The sequence below is a fragment of the Aptenodytes forsteri genome, unplaced genomic scaffold (genome assembly GCF_000699145.1).
Source record: "Aptenodytes forsteri isolate BGI_AS27 unplaced genomic scaffold, ASM69914v1 Scaffold181, whole genome shotgun sequence".
Taxonomy (NCBI): domain Eukaryota; kingdom Metazoa; phylum Chordata; class Aves; order Sphenisciformes; family Spheniscidae; genus Aptenodytes; species Aptenodytes forsteri.
The window spans coordinates 660,385-683,924 of NW_008795702.1; the positions used below are offsets into that span (position 1 = coordinate 660,385).

General features: G+C 38.9%; 1 protein-coding gene across 1 annotated transcript in view; it reads right to left on the reverse strand.

The window, feature by feature from the left end:
* Window positions 1-23,540, reverse strand: part of DENND1B (DENN domain containing 1B) — a 167,086-nt gene that overhangs the window by 115,870 nt on the left and 27,676 nt on the right. The window contains exon 3 of the mRNA XM_009283216.2: window positions 9,534-9,577. Coding sequence (XP_009281491.1) covers window positions 9,534-9,577 — 44 coding nt within the window. The remainder of the gene's footprint in view (window positions 1-9,533; window positions 9,578-23,540) is intronic.

The window sequence follows — 23,540 nt, forward strand, 5'->3', positions numbered from 1 at the left end:
TTTGGGTCAGCTGTCCTGGCTGTGCCCCCTCCCAGCTTCTTGTGCACCTCCAGCCTTCTCAGTCGGTAGAGCATGGGAAGCTGAAAAGTCCTTGACTAGTGTAAGCACTGCTCAGCAACAACTAAAACATTGGTGTGTTATCGACATTATTCTCATCCTAAATCCAAAACACAGCACTGTACCAGCTACTAGGAAGAAAATTAACTCTATCCCTGCTGAAACCAGGACACAACTACTGAAGTCCGGATTTTTCCATAAAACATGTTTTTGCAGGCTGGCAGGTAAAAAACAAACAAACAAAAAGCTCCACCTTGTTTGAAATACCACTTTACGCTTTCTGACTCCCTCAGTTTTCTAACCATTACGCTTTCACGCGGGCATATTTCAGAAGCAGAAGCAAGAGAGCAAACATTATGACTACAACAGTCAAACTGGGAACAGCAGCCTGAGCGCAACATAAGAAATCGCTCCTTTTTCTGAAATAAATCCTAAGTATAAATAAGAAGTACTGCACTAGTTACCTAAAAGACAAGTCCTGAAGCAGTGAGTGTCTGTAAATAGTAGGATGTCATTCCTTGCCTAGAAAACTTCTACTGAACAATTGGTCTGCCCAGAAGATACCCAGTACCGATATACACAGAAAGGTCAGCACCAGATCTGCAGATTGCTTATATGCAAGAATTGGCCTGCTCAGGCTGGGGAGTGAAACTGTGTCTTATAATGCCAGGTGATGCTCTTCCAGAATCAGAACTTTCCACTGATTTTTTTCATAAAATGACAGTACAGCATATGCCATAATGAAATCCTGGTTTTGTTGGCAACTCAGAAACTTAAAAGTAGTTAATGAAGTATCACATAAGTTAATGAACAACTTGGGTGCCACACTGAGAGAAAGTATCTATAGCAGAGAGAGACTTATGCAGATAAAGAATATGAGAGAGTCCAAAAGCTAAACCCTTGACTAGGCTCATCCACCTCTAAATGCGCCGTCCCTGTGGGGGAGTGTGCCGGCTCGCACAGCTGCGTCCGTAGTAGGGGAAGTCGGGGAACCACATCATGTTGTAAAGGATAGTGAAACCGATTACATGTGTGGGCTGAGTCTCTTGAGCCAGAAGAATCTATAGCCAAAAGAAAAGGAACTGGGAAAGGAAATCAGCTTCTAAGGAACCTGCTAGGATTATCGTTTCATAATTACAATTATTTGTGATATTTTTATAAAGGAAACGGTTATTTCTTGTTTTACAGGCAGCATAGGTCAAATTCTAAGCATTACCATAACACAGCTCAACAAGAATCACTTGTAGTAATAGTTTTTCAGTACTAAATTCAGATATCATCAACAGTGTTGAAAAATGAAAGAGAGATGAAACAACTCCAAGACCAAAGAGGGACAGGGAAGAATCAAACAAGCATAATTTTAAGGCGCTAACATATTGCTTATGTTACCAGATGCAGACAGATGACTAACACAAAAAATAAAACGCAATGGGCATACAATTAGATGTATTTTTTCCCAAGGAGATACGCAATGTACATTCACTTTGCCTACGGCTGAGCCTGTCCAGACCTTCTGGCTCCCTGCTACGGCATCGTTGCTAGAGATTACTCTGCAACAATTTCAGTTTGGTGTTTCTGCGTGTGAGCATCCGTCCGCCACTTCAGCACAAAGTCAATCAGTTTAGCTTAGACCTCCGATATAGCATAAGCCAACTTTGAACAGCTAAGAGGAGAGGCAGGCAGCTTCCACCAGCAAGCCAGGCAGCACAAGCAGCTACAGCCAGGAAGGTTTTCAGCTGCTTCACTTTGATCCGCAAGAATGAAACTGCCCATGCTCAGGTAAGACACACACAAATCTAACCCAAGTATTCACCGCACTTCCTGAAAACTAATAAAAAACCCGCTCCTACAGCAGGATTTCTCTATAAATTGAAAGAGGTCTTCCCTCTTCCCAACTTGAATTTAGACTAAAGAACTGATGCACTGAGTCTGCACTGGCCCGGTACGTTTTCTCTAATAGTGGCCATTAGTACCTAGTGAAGGACAAAGGACAGAGATAAGCATGCACTGTAACCTCAGAGACAGGTTATTTCTCAGATGTGGAACTTTTGTTACTGATTGTACTTTTATTAATGATTGCAGACAGAAACTGACTCACACAAAACCCAGAAACTCAACACCTCTGCTTAGGGAAGAAGCAAATAGAATGTACCAGCCAAGTAGCTCACAATGCCTTGAAAATTTACACAGAAGTAATGAGTACCAGAAATAATTATATTCTGATGGATTAATGTATTTCCCTTCCTGATCACCTGCACGGAGCTGCTTCACCTTCATTTATTCCTCGTCCAAGATCCCAAACCATGTAGGCTGGAACCCTCCAGCCGCAGCCCAGTAACCACCCTTGCCTTGCTCTTGCTGCTCGCAAAGTCCTCTGCCGCTCCAGTTTCTGATTCTCAGTCCCATCAAGTCTCGTTCTTTGGCACCAGAGTGCCCTGGTTCCTTGATTTCATCATACTTGGATTATGACATTTGATCCCAGACCATTTCCTAACATAAGTTATATGTAAAAGAAAGTTATTTTACTTAACAAAATATAAACAAATTATTTGAAGTGACACTTCAAATACCTGTAGCAGTAACAGTGAACCAATGCGCCTCAAATGCTCTCCCAGTTCTGCGGAAAACTATCACGAAGAAAGGCGGAGCAAGAGCCAAGAACCAAACACAGAGTTCACGAATATTACATCCAGTACCAAACATAGAAAGAGGCTGAGCTAGTTAGGATATTCCTCGAAGAGCAGCAGTAAGCTTGAGACGCAAGAGCAACGCTGAAGGTAAAACAGAAGCAATGTATCGAAGACTAAAGTGGGTGGAGGGTACTAAGCAAGTAGGTGAGAAAGTATAAGGTAGCACAGAATAGGGAATTAGGTGACATTAGACTGGAATATTCTGAGGGCAGTTGAGGTCAATCAACAATGACATCACACATGACAATTTGGCAGTCTTTCTGGAAGACGTTCCAAATGATTGTCATCACCATTTCAGCCATCAGTTAATTTCTTCTTCTTTGGTTTGGCACAACGCTGAAGGCTGTAGGAATAAGCCAAATCACTAACAGTTATTTTCGATAGGCTAATACAGAATATCTGAAGGACAGTCAAATATTAATACTGTACTTATTTGAGCAAACAGAGAAAAGAACATTTCTACAAAATGTAGTCCCCCAATATCACAGCTGTATGATTAAAAAAATGGCTAACATATGCATACAGTCTATTAAAATGCACATAATTTATTTGACTCAAAATGAAAACATATCTAACAAGTAATTCCATTCATCTGGCCCTTTTTCACCCAGCCTTAAGATATACAAATGCATGCCTTTTCACCAGAACACAGCAGCTGGGAATGAAAAGGAAAGCATTCAAATGATCATTTTCACATCATATTCCATCGTCTTTTCACCAGCTTCTCCCCAGTCTTTCTTTGAGTCCCATTCTGTTACAAGAGAGCTGCCTTTTAGATCAATTCATATTTCCATAATCCACACTGCTGTTTCTCCCTCTCCTCCCCAGGGTGGACTAACCCCTGCATCCAGAACTATGGCTTACAACTGTCATTAAGACCTATAACAATAACAAGATAACAAAAGAGCTGGTAGAGATGAGGCTAGCCAGTACCATATGCTGATCAAGTTCAACATTTTTAACTTAAAAGCTCTATGAAACAAAACTGCCATAATCCTGAAAACAAGCATACTTGATGTTGCCACCTGTCCTCAAAATTTCAAGAAAGTTCCAAGTTTTCAGTATTGGGCTTTTATAATTTTAAAAATAAGTCTCAAAATAAAGATTTATTCTGTCTCTGTTGGGATGAATTAAAAAAAATAAAAAAAATAAAAAAATCGAGAATGCATCCTGGAGCATTTACATCTTGAATGATGTAAGGGTCTCGGTGATCCTGGGTGTTCCCAGCATGTCTAGGTGGGCAGTTATTTCACAGAATATTTATCAGGACCAGACAGATCTTTTCTGTTCACACAGTGCAGTTAGCAACTATAAATACACCTCTGAATGTCTTTCTGCCGATTGTCTATCAGCATAGACAGAAAGCATTGCTGCCTTACATACACAGTATTCTTCAATAAAAACAGTATGTATTTCAAACATGAAGTGTCAGGAAATCACAGGAAACTATCTTAACCTGATAAGGTTTACTTGCAATGCACAAAGTTGCCATCATCTCAGCCGGGTTAATTGTTTTCCTCCAAGTTACACAGGGGTTCAAGTTCCAAAATATCCTTAAACTAAGCAATAAGGTGTAACGTTTAGACAAAAATACTTTTGAAAATTAGTAATCTCATCAGATTGATTCCTCCTTTCTCATACCAATGTACTCAAAGACTAATCAAACTTATTAATACACAAGCAACAAAATCCCAAAACCTGTCTTAAGATTTACTGATAAAAACAAAAAACACCAAAGCAAGCACCTATCTAGTTAGCATAAACATTTGAAACATGTATTTAATGCCTCATCAGAATAAAAGAACAAAGCCATCAAATGCAGAAAGCCGGTGAAATGTATCCCCTAACAGCATGCCTGCAGCCTTGAAACGAGTGTGAACAGCCTCGTACCTCCCGGGTTCCTGCTGCTCTCTTAGGAGAGCACAGAGGAACACAAAATCGTCACAACTGGCTTCCACACGTTATTTTGACCCAGACAACAGACTTTAGCTTGCTTCTTGAGATTTTTTTTTTAAATAAAACTTGTGCTATTATTTAAATCTTTAAAAAAAGAACATAGTTTCTTTCATATTGACCTCATTTATATAACTGCTGCCACAATCCATGCAATTAAATATTCCATCCTGCAAGGAACTGAGCACTTTGACTCCACTCAGATATTCATTTAAGCCAGGCTTAACTTTCAATAGTTAATACATACATTGAAAGTAAAGTGTGCAATTAGTGCTTTGCTGAGGGAAGGCTAACGTATTAGTACTTCATAGGATTTATCCCTTAAACAACTGATGTTTACACACATGCATGTGTATCTATATATTTTTATATATACAAATATTTTCACATGAATCTGATAGATTTACATGTATAATATCAGGCGTTAGTAGTTGGGTCACTACAGGATAAAGGAGTAAGGTTTATTGCTCACAATTCAGTGGTGACTTTTGCATAATGTGATACATTAAAAACAAAAACCAGATGTTATGATATAAAATACGGTATAATAACACAAAGGGCATTACAGTAACTTCACAGAAAACAGTAGAGATTCCTCACATGGGATGCCATATCCCTTACTGGTTACTCATCTGCAGGGTTTGGGAAAAGCCTGACATGAAAAAGCAGATTTAGTCTGCTTGCCTGACTAAATAATAGTAGTATTATTTCTCTCGCAGAGAGTGAGAGAAGATAGGATGAAATCTGCAACACAACTAACAACCTAATGCAGAGTCGCAATTCTTTCCTAACCCACGTCTTCAGTCAACAACCCCTTGTCATATTTCGTATTACTAAAGTGGCTTCTGGTAAGACCATCTCCTGCCATATTAGCTATTTGTATCATCTTTCTGGCGAGATGTTTTTCACCAGCACAGAAGTGGCAGAGTGAAGAAAAATTATTATGTGATTAGAAGAGAGAAGAATAAGAACTATCCAATGGATCAGTTTTTCTATACACCATATATTCTGGGACCTACTGCAGATGGAAATCACTTTGGGCCAATAAGCAGTCAGATTAAAAAGCAACTGAACTCTTACACAGCTAAAAATAGTATCTAAAATAGTTGTAATTACTAACTTTGTAAGAAATGTTAGACTTCACATGCTTCAAAGGTTAAGAGAACACAGAAAGCAGCACTGCTTCTGGCAGAGCCACTAACACCTGCTGGTGCTATCGGCACCGTGCTCTCGTCCTTCCTTGTGCCAACCCTACTCCTTTCCCCAGGAATGTTTCAACCCAGTGAAGTCACTGGGAGCTTGAGTATCTTTATTTCCAGAACAGCTATGGAGAGAGGCATACTGGAGGCATCTGGACACATCTAACATCAGTAGGGCTTTGCACTGACTCCACTGCCACGAGGAGACAGCCAGCATCAGCAGATCTCAGTTCTGCTGGGTGACGTTAATTTCTGCAGAGATACACATTTTCTTTTTCAACAGTTATGATGTATTTCATTTTGGAAGCCAAGGTGTTGTTTTTATTTGGGTTGGTTCTTTAAAGCACTTAAAAATACTTTATTTTTAAAAACTACTGGATTTTTTTTCCAGATATCATAGCATTATTATTTTGTCTGTATAGACTTCCATTTGAAAATGAACTTGCAAGGCTGAAATTAAACTCTAGTCTAACCAGTCTGAATAAACAAAATAGGAATTTCAAGATTAAAAACATACGCATCTTTTATCATAAAAATGTCATTGAGCACAAGGGGAGTTTTGAACATACTACAAGACAGACCCTTTAGGCATATACATACAAAACGTATTTTAAATTAAAAAAAAATCCCATTAAATGGCTACAACCCATTCCTCGTCCAAATGCGAGCTTGTGAGGATAACCATAGAAGAGCTATAAATGCTCAAATCAGGAATCTTCACATTTTTTCTACAGTGCTGAGATTATTCAGAACTTTTTCAACATTGTCAAACTCATGTTTATAGCATAATGCCAGTACAACAGTAAATTGTAACTCTATGATATAGTCTCGAACAGATTAGTTCTTTTGGCTTTTGGGGTACTTTCTAATAAAGATTTTCTCTGAAATGGTACTGTAGCTCTTTGTACTTAGAATTCCACCCAGCATGAGTTCATTGTTTAACTGATAGTTTTGAGAGTCACTAAGAAGTGAATTACTCCCACCATCAAAAAAAAAAAAAAAAAGGCAACAAAACAAAAACAACTTTCTGAAATACTCCTGGCAAAGAGAAGTATTTTTCATTTCCTGCCTTGAAGCATTAGTTTCTTTTCTTTCCCCATTCTGTGCTTTTCCCTTTTCCTTCTTATTCTGGCATCTGGCATCTGAAGAATTACCACTTAGAGAAATTAAGTGGTTTCCCTGCAGTCTCGGCAGATAAGGAAATCAACAATGAATCTTGCAAATTCTTTTGCGGCACCAAAACTGCGCCTTAATATTTCCTTTACTTAATGGACTGCGTGTGAGTAAGTGATTATGACAAATGACTAATCTTTTCTTTTTCTTGATCGTCTGTAGTTTCTACATCCCATCCAAAACAGATGGGATGTTTTGCAAAACAAGATTTTGGAAAGTCACCATTTAAGAAAAAAAGAGACCAAAAGAAGAATACTGCCCAGCATAAAAGCAAATGGCAGGCCACAAGAATGAGAGAGAGGATTAGGGCTGAGTAAGCATTGGAAAGTTCAGGCATACTGGAAGAATGAATGTGAGAAAGAGGAGGAATATATCAAAATGGCTTAGACAAGTTTTCTTTGCATTATGAAAGCAACAAAAAGGTGACATGATAAACTGTAGAAAAATTCAGGAAGAGAGGAAAATATTTTGCCCACTGTTATCACTTCACTGTGCAAACAGACAGCCCTTAGATTTTAGGAAAGATGATTCTTTGGGATACATCCAAAAACTAACTCACACGTTTTACATTTAAAATATAAACGACTGGAAAATAGGATGGAGAATACTCTTTTTCTTCCTTTTTTTTTTTTTAATATTCTCCCCACAAACCTTCATTGAAATTAGCCTTAATAGTTTTAGTGAGATCTCATCTTTAAAAAAAAAATGTGGTAGATATTCAGGTCTCCAACCCAAACCTACCAAGTTCAACATGCACACACACATGCGCACAGAAGGCTTCTGCTGATTTCACTTGACTACTTGGCTCAGGGGTTTGCTATAGAAGCTGCCATATATTCTGTTCAAAGCCAGTAGTTCTAATAGGAAAATTTCCCTTGCAAGGATGAGGATTAAAACATACTGTTTTCCAGGAACACAAGCAATTTACCTGAAACACTAGATTCCCTACACTGCTGAGACACAATGTGCAGGCGTAGGTTTTTCAGAGCCCAAAGGCAGAGAGCTGCCTGAGGACTCTGGTTTTTATAGATTAGGTATGTCTATTGCATCTTTGTACGATTCCCCTCCAGTCTTTAGTGGGCTTCATCTTCTAATCATTTTTCTACACCAGCTGTTCTTTGAATAACCTTCGACTTACTGAATAAGCTCCCATTTTTCTTCATACATAATTTCTCTTTTTTTTTTTTTTCTTTTTTAAGATCAAGTCTTTCTTAGGGAAAAGAAAAAGAACAAAACAAACTAGAAAAAAAGAATTTAAATTACAATGATGATGATCATTCTGCAGCCAGGAAAATTATCAAAACTTGCTGGATGTCTAGCTAAGAACACAGAACAGCACACTTTGCTCATGTACCATTTATCACTATGTTATAAGCTGCACATGTTTCTGACTGATGCTATTCCCTAACCAGACATCCTGCCTTCTATGTTTGTATATTTATTCCTTTCATCATGAATCACCTTAGAGCTGCCTTTATAGAATCTTGTATTATTGATTTCAAAAAAAATCAGCAATTTATCAAGATCTACTGTACAAAAATATTTCCAGATCATCCATTGTGGTGATATTACCAATGAAGAATATGTTTGGCTCAGTATCAGTCTAAAAAGAAGAGCAAAGAGAGACATTGAGTCAGAGATATTTATTCTATTTAGTGTTTTTATGTATTTTTGTTTATGAAAATAAAAATATTTCCATGGAAGAAACTCATCTAAAAGATGCTGAAATGATACAATTTAATAGTTTCATTAAATTTTAATATTAATAACTTAAAATAGTCCGGGGGGGGACACGACCCAACACACTAATTAATAGCTTGTGATCACCTCAAACAGTGAAATAATCCATCAGTCCTGTATGTACAAACTTTCCTTTGAGGATTAATTACAGAAAGAAACTAGGATTTTCATGCTTTCAAAATCAGTAAGTTTAGATTATTGTTTCTTATAAGGGTCTGAGGATTATTTTTTTTTCCCCAAGCAAATAACTAGGGTCTCTCTAAAATATTATTAAATAAATGTATAAAATTTTGCATGGTAAAGGATTGAAGGAACAGCACAGGTTCTGACATTAAAAGGACATACATGTGCAGCTCTTCAACTTTTTTGTTCTGGTGGTTTTTGTTAACACAGTTTATAACTTCAATGTTTGGCAAAGTTTTGTTGATACATTCTCCACATTTTCAATCCTACAACAGATAAAAACCCAACACTTCCAACAGAAACAGCTTATAAAATACCCCGTATCAAAAATAAGGCGATACAGAGAATTAGTATGATATGCATTGCTCTACAACTGCTATTGCATATTCCTGTCACAAAGGCATTCTAATCACCAAGCCACCAGTTGGGTGAAGACTTCCTCCCCGCTATCATTAGCATCTGCCTCTCCACAGCTGAATAGGAGAGCTTTTTTATAATGATTCTAACATAAAAAAAAGTTCAATCTCATGTTTCCAACCTGGTCTCCAAAGTCCTCCGGGAACTTCCACAGTACCACTGGATCTGTAAATAATTGACAGAAAGCATTAATCAGAGGCAAAGGAACAGCGTATTACAGTCAGAGTACATTAATATTAAAGAGAGGGTCAGCTTCACATCAAGCTTTGAGGCAAGTGCAAAAATGTATCTAAAAACCAAGGAAGATACTGGATTATTAAAAAGACTTATTTCATATTTATGAAACTGTATGTTTATTGTTTTACATACGGTAGCAGGTTATAATGTACCTAACTATTTTCATATTTGACTCTTTCTTTTTAACCTTTGAGTACTTCATTTTTAAGCAAATGTTCAATTTTCACATTTTAATTTAATTAAGAAATAAAGTGATATAAAACCTCTTTCCATCCAAGGAAAAAAAAGATGTAAAATGATAAGAAGGGGAAAACAAAGATCTCTATGAGGTATAGAAAACTGTCATTTGTGATTTTAAAGATAGTACCAATGTAACCAGCACTCCCAAGGAAGAGTTCAGAAAAGCCAGCACATTTGAATATTTTCTGTCCAGAGCCATTTAAAATCAGCATTTCAAGAATATCTTCAAGTTTTCATTAACCTGTTATAAACTGTTAATTATCAAAATAATCAGTGTTATTTAGGCTATATATTCATCTACAATTAAAATTATTTTGAAGGCATCTAACACAATGACCTGAACCATAACCTTTCAACAAAAAAACGAATTACGCTCTTCATCCCCCCAAGGCTTTTAATCTCCTGTGATACAAAACCTTCCCCAGGAGCTCCTGTTAAACTGTATCGCAAACACCCGTGAAGCCTCACAGCACTTCTATACAGCAGATTAGCGGCAGCATTTGTCCATGTGCCAAAAGTGAAATTACCCGTCTTCCTGCAGGGGAGACCCAGGTCGGTGCCAAAGCCTGGACTAGCGGGAGAGCTCTCCAGTTTCTGCTCATGTCCTAGCCAAGGTCAGGCAGATCCTCCCGCCGCTGACCACGTGGCCGACAACAGCTCTGGGTGCCACAGGGCAGTAAAACGAATGGAGAAACCCACCGGTAAGCGCCGGGGGACACAGCCTGATGAGAACTGCAACCTCCCGGCTACCTCGGGAGCTGCTGGGATTCCTGTCTTCTGAGGAGCCGAGATCTGGGAAACGTATTCGGATTTCCACTTCGGTCTCTAACACTAGCACTGTCTGATAAATCAGAAACTTCCTCCTTTATTGCTACGTTTTACATCAGAACCAGAGGGTTCTCCGCTTCTGGCAAAGTATGGAGGTTTCTACTCTTCTTCATCCTCCATGTACGGCTGCTGCTGCAAATGGAAGCTTTAAAGGAGAGAAACGGCATTGGTGATATTTTCATTCCCAGCTGCTGATTTCAAATCCTACTATTCAACAGGCAGCTGCTGTGCCCGCGTTTGCCGCTGGCCTGTTCGCAAGGAGCTGGAGACTGAAGCCAGCATTCCTCCTCCCCTCTGGGCCAGATGTTAAACCAGCGGTGGAACACACATATTGAACGTGTTGCAAAATTCAACTTGTCAATCAACTCAACCTAATTTAGACCTAATTTTGATCTAATTCAGATTTTAGACAAAAATGTGGCCATTTGACTCTTCTCACTGGACAAGCACATTTTTGCTCCTAAGAACATCTGGGGAGGGTTCTGCAGCTATTATTTATGAAAATGCCTGTGTTTTGCACAAGGAATCTTCCTCCATCTACTATGGGGAGCAAGAACTTCTGGAGGCAGACATGAAACAAGAGATAAGATGCTATGTTTATAAAAATATGAGAGCTAATAAATACAGTTACTTAAAACAGAGACTTTTTCCCCACCTATTTTGTGTGTATTTAAATCACAAACACATCTGTGTAATGACCAGATACACAAGAAGTTTGAACATCTGAGCGCCTATACTGTAAGGGACCTCTTATTTTAATTCCAATTTAGTATCACAAAAAATAAAGTTATTATATGTCAACAGTGATCTCTGATAAATTCAAGGAGCAGCAAGCATAGTAACAGATATCAAATACTCAATGTTAAGTTACTCATAAATTACTTGCTAAAAAAACACTGGAAATTGTGCAGAATCCAAAAAATACCTTAATAGAGCTTGCAAATCTAAGGCCATATGTCCACAAACATTTCAAGCATAAATTTCTCCACAAATGAGCAGAGAAATCTCCACTGCACTCCCACTACCAGCTACTTGGTGATCCTGTACCATCATCCCTCTCCTGCTGGTGCAGACACTTCCACAGCTACATGGCGAACCAGATGAGGGAACTGACCAATTTCAAACCAACCGTCTGGAATTTTTCAGGTCAGTGTCAGCTAGATCAGTTCCCCAAAACCCTTGGTTTTGTGCCAGAAAAAAGGAAGGAAAAATGGGGGACGGGGACTTGCGGTGGGAAGAAGGCAGGACTGCTTCACCCAGCAGCAATCTGGCCTTAAGCATTTGCTAGACCTCATGAAATACAAGTTGGTTACCAGCTATGTCTATTCCCATTTCTTATCACCTATTTCTTGTTCAGAACTTCCCAAGTCTTGCTGTACCGTTTGTAGTTGCTTCTATTGCAAAACTCGAGAGTTATTGTCTGCAAATAGGTGTGTGGACCCTTCTGCAGCAAGGCAGGCTGACGGAGCATCGGCAGGGAGGAACGGGCTTGGCAAGCTCGCCTCTTCGTAGCAATGAAATCGGGTGGATTGTTTTGGCAGATGTGAAGTACAGTTACATGAGAAACATTTAGCATATTGAATGCTTTAGCCACACAGTAACAAAATCATGGGGTTTTCTGATACTTTGCTTTGTAAAATGTTTAATGTATAAACTTCTAAATCGGAAAGAAATTTAATTTCTTTCTTTCGCTGTTCTTAGTGGAAGTATAACTGCCAGGCTTCAAAAAAGGAAGCAGACTGCAATAGCAAAACCTCCAACTGTAATTTTAAAAGGTCACAGTCAGGAGCAAAGTACAATCTCAGAATTAAGCAAAACTTGGCTCTAGGTAACTTGGGATTGGGGTCACAAAATCGTAAAACTCACACCTCAGCGAGATGCCAACAGAGCTGAACAGCATTTCATAGGAGCACCCTTTACCTACTGGCAACAAGATCAACAGCTCCAGTAACTTCTTTCGGTGCCCTGATATGCTAAACAGATATAAAACCTGCAACTATAATTTAGTGTCCTGCTCAGTTTGCTATCTTCACTTCATATTATTATGGCGCTCTCATACTACTTCGGTCTCACTTGAAAAAATAAAAACTCTAAATTCCAGTTCACTGAACTACAGGTATAACAACATTTATTTTCATATCATGAAAGGATATTTATATCATGAGAGGATAATTAAATTCATGTGATCTAAACAGGCAGAATAATGCTCTTAATACTCCTTCATGAAAACAAAAAAGAGCCAACATTTAAAAAAATATTCCTAACTCAATTCAAGAAAAACATTCAGTGCTACATTCAGTAAAAATTACACACCTCCAAGACTTGTCCAACTGCTTTGAGCTGGGTTTTGCAGTTATCATCACTGGCTTTTAACCGGTTATTTTAGTAGGTACCTGCCATACATTTATTAAGTGAGAAAATCTGATGTGGCTTGTGCTTCAAAAAGAAATGTTACTATACTCTTTCTTTGCCTTCACTCTCTGAAACCAAACCCTAACACCTATAAAAAGCCTTGGGATTTTATGACAATTATCTGAGTCAGGGATTGGGCTTTTTTCAAAAGATTATGTTTGTTTCTGCTTTTGGAGCTAGGCTCAGGCAGCATCTGACACATCTTTGTGGCAACTTCTCACAAGTGCTGCAAAGGAAGAAACAAAAGGGTACTGATTTAGAAATAAAAAGAGAAAGTATAATCCGATTCTGCAACTTCATGCACTTTATCTTCAGATTTACAAAGACTGAATTTTCTTTTCCCTGAGGATTACTTTCCAGATACCCCATCTGATCTGGCAATGTTAGGTCAATTCTATGCTGATTTTATGAGTGAAAGGATGAGAATCACGCAGAAATAGCTGTTGCTATAGCCGGCTGAGGAACTACTGAGTTTCTCCTAGTTTTCTTTTTCTAACAGACTTTTTGGGACAAACACTTTATGCCAATTCTAAGTAAATGTAGTAGTAAGAGCAATTTGTTAAGTGCACATGTAAAATAGTTTGTGTATTGCATGTGTAAATGTCTGTATTGTTGCACATGTAAATAGATATATGCATGTACAAGTATCACTTCTTCCTATGCCTACTGCATCCAGGACAGACATTTCTTACAAAAGTACATCTTGACACGTGCCAATAACGCTTGAAAATTCCTTTGGTAAATATCCTACAGCATTGGAAAGTACGTCTCCCAGGAACAAATCTCACACTGCTGTGAGGCTGCATGTGAGCTCATGCACACATTGCTAGACATAACTGGTGATATTTGACTACATTTGCATCATTTGTGATCATGCAAGTCTGTACATATTTTAAAAGAAAGTTTTTTATAAGAATATTCAGAAAGAACCAGTTAAGCCCCTGAGGACCAGAATTAGAAGCAGATGCAACTCTTGGTACAAGTCAGAAGAGAGACAAGCACGGAAAGGTTTGTTGAGGGACCAAAACTTAGAGTACAGTATACTTGATACAAAGAGAAAAGCGAGTCACATGCAATGCTTAAAAACAAAAGTATTCAAAATGTTGCAATCTAGAACTGCTCCACAAGAAAAATGCAGGCAAGTATGATATATACTAAGAGAAGAGGAAAACATATGCATATCCTCAAGGTAAGTAATTCCTCTCCAAAATCTACTCCCACAGAGGTAACTTCATAAACCATGTAATCCGTATTTTTAGGAAAACCACTTCTAACACATTTTAACTTCTGGAACAAATCTAAGCATATATAAAAGTATTATTTCTCGTGACAGAGTAGATAAGTAGTGCATTCGGAACTATGAAAAATAAAGAGAGAAAGCTTTCTGAGTGGCAACTTTCCCAAAATTTCAGTAGTTAAATATACTCTAAAAATACTCGTCACAACCATTAAGCTTGCAGATTATAAACGTCACCCAAAAATACAACAGGATAAGATAATTAGCACACATTCAATTTGGTAATGGAACAGAAATTACAAACACATGCTGAGAAACATCATCTCAGGTAATTCTCTTGATAGCAAGAAAGAATAATTTCAGACAGAAAAACACAGCTAAGGTAAAATGAAACGGGTTAATTAAGTAGTCCAATATTCTGCCTGGAGAGGAGGAACCTTCATCCCTGTGGGTTTTACAGAGAAGGATAGACAAAAAGACTGCCAAGCAGAGTTGGTCATGTCTTGGGACAGAGGAATGGACTAGATGACTGCTCAGTATCCCTACAGCTATATTTTCTCTGATGCTGTAAAGATACTCTTTGGAAAAAAGCTGTCAGTGCAGAGGGGAAAGAAGAGACCGGAGCCAGGAGTTACGGGGGTGGGGAAGAAACACAGTGAGGAAAAGGAAGGCAGCAAAGCAAAGCTTACTGCAGACAGTTCTTCTTTCTTGTCTGGGGAAAAAAAAAAAAAAAAAAGGTCCCAGACGTTTTTTCTTAAATGAACACGAGAAAGCAATTAAGAATGCAATTAATAAAGCTGAAATGATATATATCATTATCTCAGGAAACAGCTTTATACACACACCTTTAAGCAATAAGCAGAATTGATTTTGTTAGAATAAGTAGTTTTCAGCAATAAAAAAATCAGTTCTCTAAACCAAGTTTATAATACTGCTATTGTTCAAAGGCAAAAATCTGCTACATACTTAAAATAATTTGACAGAAACCCACAACAGTAATTATAATGATGCTTTTGTGTCCATATAGAATTTTATTACAACAGTGATTCAGAAACAAAATAAGAGATGAACCGTAACGTGCAACCCAAGCGTTTTCACAGATGAAATCATCTGATGAAAAAACCAGCATTCACATAAAAAGATTACTTCTTGCAAAAAAAGACTTCTGTATATCCTATTAAAATCTGCTTGTTAACAGTTTCATACATGCAGTGCCAGAGGTGCAGCAGGAATGGGAGGCACTGCTGTCAGGAAGATCTGAGTGCGACAGTGGTCTTCAGCTCACAGGTTTGGGGGATCAAAGTGGAGCACCCGCCAGCAGCTGGAGGAAGAGCAAGATGCCACGGAAAAGAGGGGAAGAAGGGAATTACAGTATTTTCCAAGCATCAGTAATCAAAAGAAAGAACAAGGACAAAATACATTGAAGCAACTTCATAAAAAAAGTGAAACTAAGGAACACTCGCTAACTTCTCTGGCACCTAAAACCTGTCAGATTAAAGACGATATGCAAATGAGGGTGCCACTGTAGAAAATACTTGAAAGTACACTTTTATGCAAATCATGTAGTCCACATATTTTTTTTGCTCATCAAAGGAATAACTGAAAGAAACTTCTATAGGACCGTTAAGTCTGTTCTTACTCTAACTGTTCCACAGAAAGCTTATTGCAGAACGCGACCGCACTTTTAGTCTTTTCATAAAAGCAAAAGAGAATGTATTTACAAAATTATATCAAATCTTAACAATCCAGCACCTTCAACTTCTTTACTCGCACTTTACCCACTAATGTGCCTTCCTAAATTGCCACCACAGTTTTGAACAGTTGCTACTTCAGCAAATAGCAAATGAACACAAGGCAAAAAAACGCTGCACCGAAACAGGTATGTTCCCCTGGAAAGCTGACTACTTCCAGCCAAAGACCGGTAATACTGAGTGCTTGACCACTGACAATTTTAAGAGCTAAATACTGACGCTTTGCAACCATGTCAGTTACAGAAAAATGTAAGCGAGTTTCAGGAATTACATTTGCCAGCTTTTCCTGCTATATATTAATACACTGAGATTTTTCTGGGTCTCTAGGTGCTTACACATTTGAGCAAGGTGCTGAACCTGGACTCGCCTTTCAAATAAGCCACAGCGTGGCCACAACGCAGAAGCCCAGTGTCTCCTGTCTCCTTTCCCTTCCCCGCACCAGTGGCCTCTGCCTTGTCTTCAGCTGATTGAAGATGATGGAGATGTATCTGTACTTCTTCTGCAAAGCTTATAATGAAAAATTATTTAGGCAGTGAAGGTACCTGACTCTCACTGGCATTGAAGGAGATACTTGGAGCATGTGACTTTCAACATTTTTCCTTTTAATTTTTCTCATACAAAGTAAAGTGTGAACTAAATGACAACAGTGTCAAACAACACACACTAAATACTGCCCTTTAAGAAAGTGAAAATGGAAAATAACATTTTAGTAGCCTGCCTCAGTTACAGTCACAGTAACTGTCGCCTGTAAGTCTTCGTGGTTGCACATTTGCAAATCAGAAATGTGATTTTTTTACATCAGTGCCTTTTCAGTCAGGTTCAGAAACATAATTACAAAGACTGACTCCTCACAGGTAAGATGAAAACGTCTTCCTCCCGCGAGGAAGCTTTTCCTAAGGAAACTGCTTTTAACTGTAGCTGAACATAAGCTGGGCAGGCTCTCAAGTAAGCTGAAAACTGTATCATAGTTTAAAATAATATCTGCAGGACTTATGCTTGAAAAATGCCCCAAATTATAAGTAATCCAAATTACTCATAGACTTACCAAGTGGCTCAGAATTTAATTGAATCTTTTCACAGACATGTAACTTACTAAATGGTTTCAGGATACCAGTGCCCACACCACATTTGTGGAAATTCCGAATTTGGTTTCTAATACATGGGGAAAGAAAGAAACAATCCACAACTGTAAGAGTCACTCGGCCTTTAAACAAAAACCACACACACCACATTCTTCTCTACTCCATGCAAACACAACTCGCATTTGAAGTCAGCAGGTCCAACTCAGTCGCTACTCGCGGCATTACAGCATCACAGCAACTCCACAGCTTTTACATGCAGGTCAGTACTACCCCAAAGTATTAACAGCTCGCAATCTGTATTGAAGCGTGTGAATCTGACGTCTGTACATGGCACTGTAAAGCCACACAACAGATTTACTGATTGCAAAGTTTACCATAGAATTGTTCTCAAGTACTTCTACTTTTAACATATGTGATAATGGTTCCTCAAAGTACTCAGAAAATCAAGGATGTGAAAACAGTGCGCAAATATTGAACTCCAACTAATCACGTGCAAGGTTCAGCCTACCACATTTTAGAGATGCGGTGCTTTGTCTGACAGCACTACAGGTTTTGGACCTGACAGTTCCTCTGATTTTTCCAATTTCCTTGTCTGTAACGCACTCAAACTGGGCAATAAGTACTTTTTTCCTTTTATGAGCAAGTAGATGGTTAAAACTTCTAGCCACAACTTGCCATCTCCTTCAGAGCTGCAGATCAATCCCTTTTTGCCCAAGAATTTGTTACCACTGAAGGACAGAGCAGTAAGTCATTTCAGCTAACTAGAGACAGAAAGAAAGGGCCCTTTTGGCTGCAATGCTATTAGCCATGCTTCAGGATAAAACCTTAATCAGGGTGAGAGTTCATTGCACAGATAGTGCACAGATAAAATGAGTATGTTCAGCCTTCATTTGGTCTCTTCACAAGATAAGCAGGAGCTGCTTCTACCTGCTAAGGCTTAAAATGAGCTTGTAAAGTGTGGCAACAACTGTATGCCTTTTGGAGCCGCAGTGTTATTTTCTTATTTTTAACTTGTAATCGTGAGTGAATTACAGCTCATGAAAATGAGGATCTAAGAACTAAGGTAGCAAAAGAACAAGCAAGTGAGCACCATACATGCCTTAAGTCATTGCTAATGTTTGAGGAAGGTTTACAAAGCAAAATACTTCTGCTGTCACTGGGTCTCCTTCAAAGAAGTTTCAACTAGACAGGCTCCGTGCAGTGATCTAATGAAATGAACAATAATGTCTGAAAGAGAATGAACGTAACTGTACGTTACAAAAACATAGCTTCAAATTCTCTATCTTTATCCTGCTTTCACTCTCCCATTACAGTTAATGTTGTCTATATGAAATTCAAACCTTTCACATTTTGCTTAAGGGCTGCGGTAGGAAGGGATGGAAGTAGAGCAGCACTGACAACCGGGACCTGGCCTGGCTGTTTCCTACTCCTCAGAACATCTACGGCACCACAACTGAAACACATCTGACTATGAAAGCTTTAACTGTATCAGACAACATTTCATAATTTTATATACATACCAATCTGCTACAAATTAAATTAAAACAATCATAAACATTGTCAGTTACACAAAGCTGTAAAACCATAACAATCACATTGATTAGCCAAAGCCTACGTATATAGTTTCCTACATATGTAAACAGTTCACAGATTTAAAATAATTAAAGTATCTTTTTAAAAATATATATTTTCTAGCCTATTCTGATTCAGTGTTCATTTTTATCTTGGTTGTTCATGATATACTAAACCAGAATAAAGATGAAGGAGCACTGATCAATAAGCACAAATCTTATTTTGCCTTTGCTTTCCATCTTATACCAAATCCATTTTAATACCATTGGGGGGGGGGGAAGTACTGATGAGTTCATCAGTCACCTGATGGAGTAATTCAAAACTTAACCAAACAGGGCTAATGGGTGAGAATTGAATTGAAAACACCTTGACAAAGAAAGCAATTTCTTTTCTTCGCACTCCTCAGAAGCCGTGGGTGATCACTGTAATCGAACCATCAACAGCGAGGGGCCATCTGTCCCGAGGGCCCTCCATGTGAGCAAGAATCAACAACAAAAAATTTTAGAGGCTGGCCCACGTGCATTCAGCCCGATTCATCTATGACAGGCAGCATGCAGCTGAAAATCAATGTTTTGACATTTTCCACATACCAATCCTTAAAAGTCAACACTAAACTTTTGATAAGAACAAAACACAAGAGTAGGTTAAGAGGTTGCTTACAGAAAGATCAGTGTTACTCCAACAGCTAATAAACCTCTAATCAGATGAGATTCTCGCTCTATCATGAAGCACTCATGTTTCCGTATCCAATAGCCACATTCAGGACAAAAAGAGTACATAAAACAAGCTTTACACTAGCATTGATGTTACGAGTCCCCTCTAGTATTAGCCTGCGCAGCTACCGAAGATACACTAGTCATTCACCAAACCACTTATACAGAATCCCCAAACCTTGGGTTTTTTCCATAGAAAACAAAGAAAACATTAAGAAAGGGTCTCCCAGAAGTTTCCGAGCCAGTGACCACGCACAATGCATGCTGAGAGCAAGGGGCTCAGGCTGACCCAGCAAAAGCACCGTGGCTTTGGCACCTGACGTCCTGGGGAACAGAGACCCCTCTGATCCCCACCAAGGACCTCCCAGGACAGGAGCAGAGGCTCCACAGCACACCCCTCCCAGGGGTGCTCCCAAACCGGGCACTTTTCCCTCGCCAAGCCTTTCAAAGGGGAGCAACACACACAGCAGAAGGTTACTCCGATTTATTTCTTTGGTGGTTTCCTACTGGAAAATATATTGATCTTCTAATAAAACAAACTCTGACATAGCTGCACCTCTCTGCACCTTTCTCTCTAACTGTGTCAAAGCTCTGAAGAGTCACAAAGTAGTTATAGAGGGCAGCAAGAAAAAAAATTTATATTCTTTTTTGTTCAGCTTCATTAACAGTGTTTGTCCCTGTTAGCTTCAGCAGAGCTAGAACGCGGGCCCAGCCAGCAGTGCAACACGCTGGGAATTAGGAAACACACTCTGATTTTCAGTCCTGCCAGTTACCTGCTGCATGATCTTGAGTAAGCCATTCCAGGTTTCCAAATATCGTGAGAACTTGGAAAAATTAATTCTTCTTGATTCAGAAGAACGTTTACATGCATAAAAAAAGGACATTTCCATGCAAGCCCAGGGTTAGTTATTTTAAAGCACAGGCCACACATTCACATAAGACAAGTAAAAGAAAGTCGAAGGGTTTTCTCACAGGTGTTTACAGTTACTCAGGTCAAAATTCCCTATTATTTGCCAGAGTGGGGTCAGTAAAACAGGGGATGTAAACGGCATCCCAATATACATAAAGGGGCTGTAACCAGGATGGTATTGTGTCTTGCTGCCCTGGAGGCAGGAGATCTGGGTTCCAGTCTCTATGGGTTACTAATCCCAAAGCACATTCAATAACCAGGAAATTCTTCAAGACATTTCTCGATATCACGTACTTCAGTGATAAAACAGAAGAGTTATGTTTCTCTACTGATTTCTAAAGTACTATTTATTCAGAACAGCAAAGTAGGAGGGTGATATAGATGCATGATTTCAATTTACATCCCATTACAAAGTAACTGTGATGTGGTTAGAGTGTAAAACTATACGCCCAAGGCCCGCTTCGTCCAGTGGAATCTCAAATAAATTGTGCACAAAATAGTGAGAATTAATTTAACAGTGTGATAATAGCAGACAATTATTTCGCCCTAACAGAAAAAGCTAAAGTTCAAAACAACACGCTGCACTCTCACGTCCCACGTGTGGTCAGAACTCAACACATCCTTTGTAAATTGAGCCTTTCCAGAAGGCAAGGTCAGAAGCCTTCTTCTCCCATTTCAGCAGTCTGCATTCAAACTAGCTGTCCTAAAAGTACAAGAATGTACGTCGGAAGCAGTTACATCAACGAAGGCACCCTGCAAGGTACACAGCTATGCTGCTGGGTGGGAGCCCGATCCAGGCCCGGCTGCCTCGCCGATCGGGGTGCACCAGCCGGGCTGCGGGCTCTGGCTGGTTGGTTGTCTGGTCACAGAGGCGAAGAAGTGGCCCAGAGAGCAGTTACTGCCACTCAGGGCAGAAAGAGAGGAAACAGACCTGCGCGCACTCGGAAGAACATCGGGGTGTTTGGGGATGGGCAGATAAGGACTACAGGAAGGAAGACAGTATTACAGAAAGATGGGCCATCCATATGTTTGAACTGAGTATTTCTGCCTCTTAAGTAATGAAGGTCTTAATTTTACTTTCCAAAGAGCATTACAGCAGAAAGAAGTGAGATGAGAACAGGGAAACCATGAGTAATGCATATATACACACCAGATATACAGCAGTCAAAAATATTAGCAAGGGAAAAAATGATGATATTATTATTACTGATGTGAAAGAACAAGGAATGACTTATTAATAAATCAACAGCAGCATAACTTAAGGTTATGTCTCATCTAAAAACATTGATTTACCAAATAAATCTGATGTTAATATTTCAGAATACACCTATAAACCTGCACAACAGTAACAGCCATCAACACACAGAATGCACAAGAAGCTGAAATATATGACACTGCATGTATATTACATTAATCTGTAAGAAATTTTTCATAAAAGGGTCTCCCCTCAACCACTGCCCTTCTTGCACAACCACCCTGTGTTCAGTGGTTGCATGAAACGATCAGATGCTATTATGTCTTCCACATGTTGGAGGGGCTGTATGATTCTAGCATCCATTTTGTATCTACTTCTCCAACTTCTTCCTTGACATAGATCATTAGACAAACCTCAGGTTACCTACAAGCCCCACATCACTAACCACTTCTAGTCATTTCACACCCGTGCTCTGTCCTCCCATATGTTCGCCATCTCCACCAGTAAGGCAGTACTGCTGCCATGGCTGCATGTTCACCACTGGAAGGCTTAAAAGGATGATCTGAATGACCAGTACGGTTTGGTAACAATTTGGTAACTACCTGGAGCTTTCCTCTTCATTTTTCCTTTTGTTTCTGGAAACAAAAGGAAATTCACCTCTAGGAGAAATAGTTGAGCTCTATTATGTATGTGAAACCTAGACCAGCAAGAGTGTACAGTTGAAATCAATGCTAAAGGCTAGTAATTTCTGACCTAAACACAAATTTAAGTCATGACCAGATGGGCCCCAAGAAAATACCATTGTCTCATTGGTCATTTATCAGGAAAACAAAAAAGCTATGAATACTGAGGATTAGTCACAGGTGCCAACTAGTCTTCATAAGGCATAAAAATGAATTTTGTTTTCAGACAAGCAAATTCTTGTGCTAAAATACACTATGCTGCAGAAGAAACAAATCATTAACCACGCACATGCACTTCTCATCAAGAACAGTTCAATATGCAGCTAGATAAAAGAGAAGCTGCTTTGCTGTAAGATAACTAATTCCATTTTTTTATTAATGAAGTCTAACCATAATCACCTGTGCCGACAATTTCATAATCAATGGGATATGATGTATTTGTAAGTTATGTCTATATAAAGTATCTCCTTATAGCACCTTTTTAATTAATTGTTTTGATAATTAGTAAGAAAACATACAGGGTACGAAAACGCTGCTGCACCTTTAAGTATAAAGACAGACTCTCTCTCAAGCAAGCCTCAGATAACTCCTCCCTTATCTTGAGCCTTCCATCACTCTGATAAACAAAATCAGCACACCTGCCAGAGCAGGGAAAATCCACTCATTTCTGAAAACTGAAAAGACTAAAAATAGATTTGAAGAATTATGGATGCGCAAATATCACATCTTAATTTTAACAAGTTATCTCAGATGACTTGTTATTGATAAAATTTTTCATTCCTATCAAGGGGACTAACCCGCTCTAGACAGAACAGGAGGCCTGTGAGCTGGGTGTCCTGTCCACGTATGTTGAAAAGCACATTCAGGGCAGAACTAGAGCCAAAAGCCTCATCCACCCGCAGAGGATTTCTTTTCAGGGTAGGTAAATTCCATGGAATAACATTCTGCTTAAAACTGTAAAGTATACCTCCTTTCTTCAGGGAAAAGGGAGAGTTAAGATTCCAGAAATAAGATCCTGTTCTAGCTCGAGTCCGTGCTCGTTTGCCATTTGCTTTCCCATGACCAATATACCACCTTAAGACATCCATGACTTAGAAACTTTATTTTTGACACATAGAGTAATATTTATCACAAAGTTTTCTACCACTGTAGCAATTAGTCAGAAAAAAAGAACTTGGCAAGGAGATACGAACTACATACAGCAGTAGTTTTAACCCATTTTTTTCCTGAAATATGGACATGTTGAATGAGATACTATTCCAGAACAT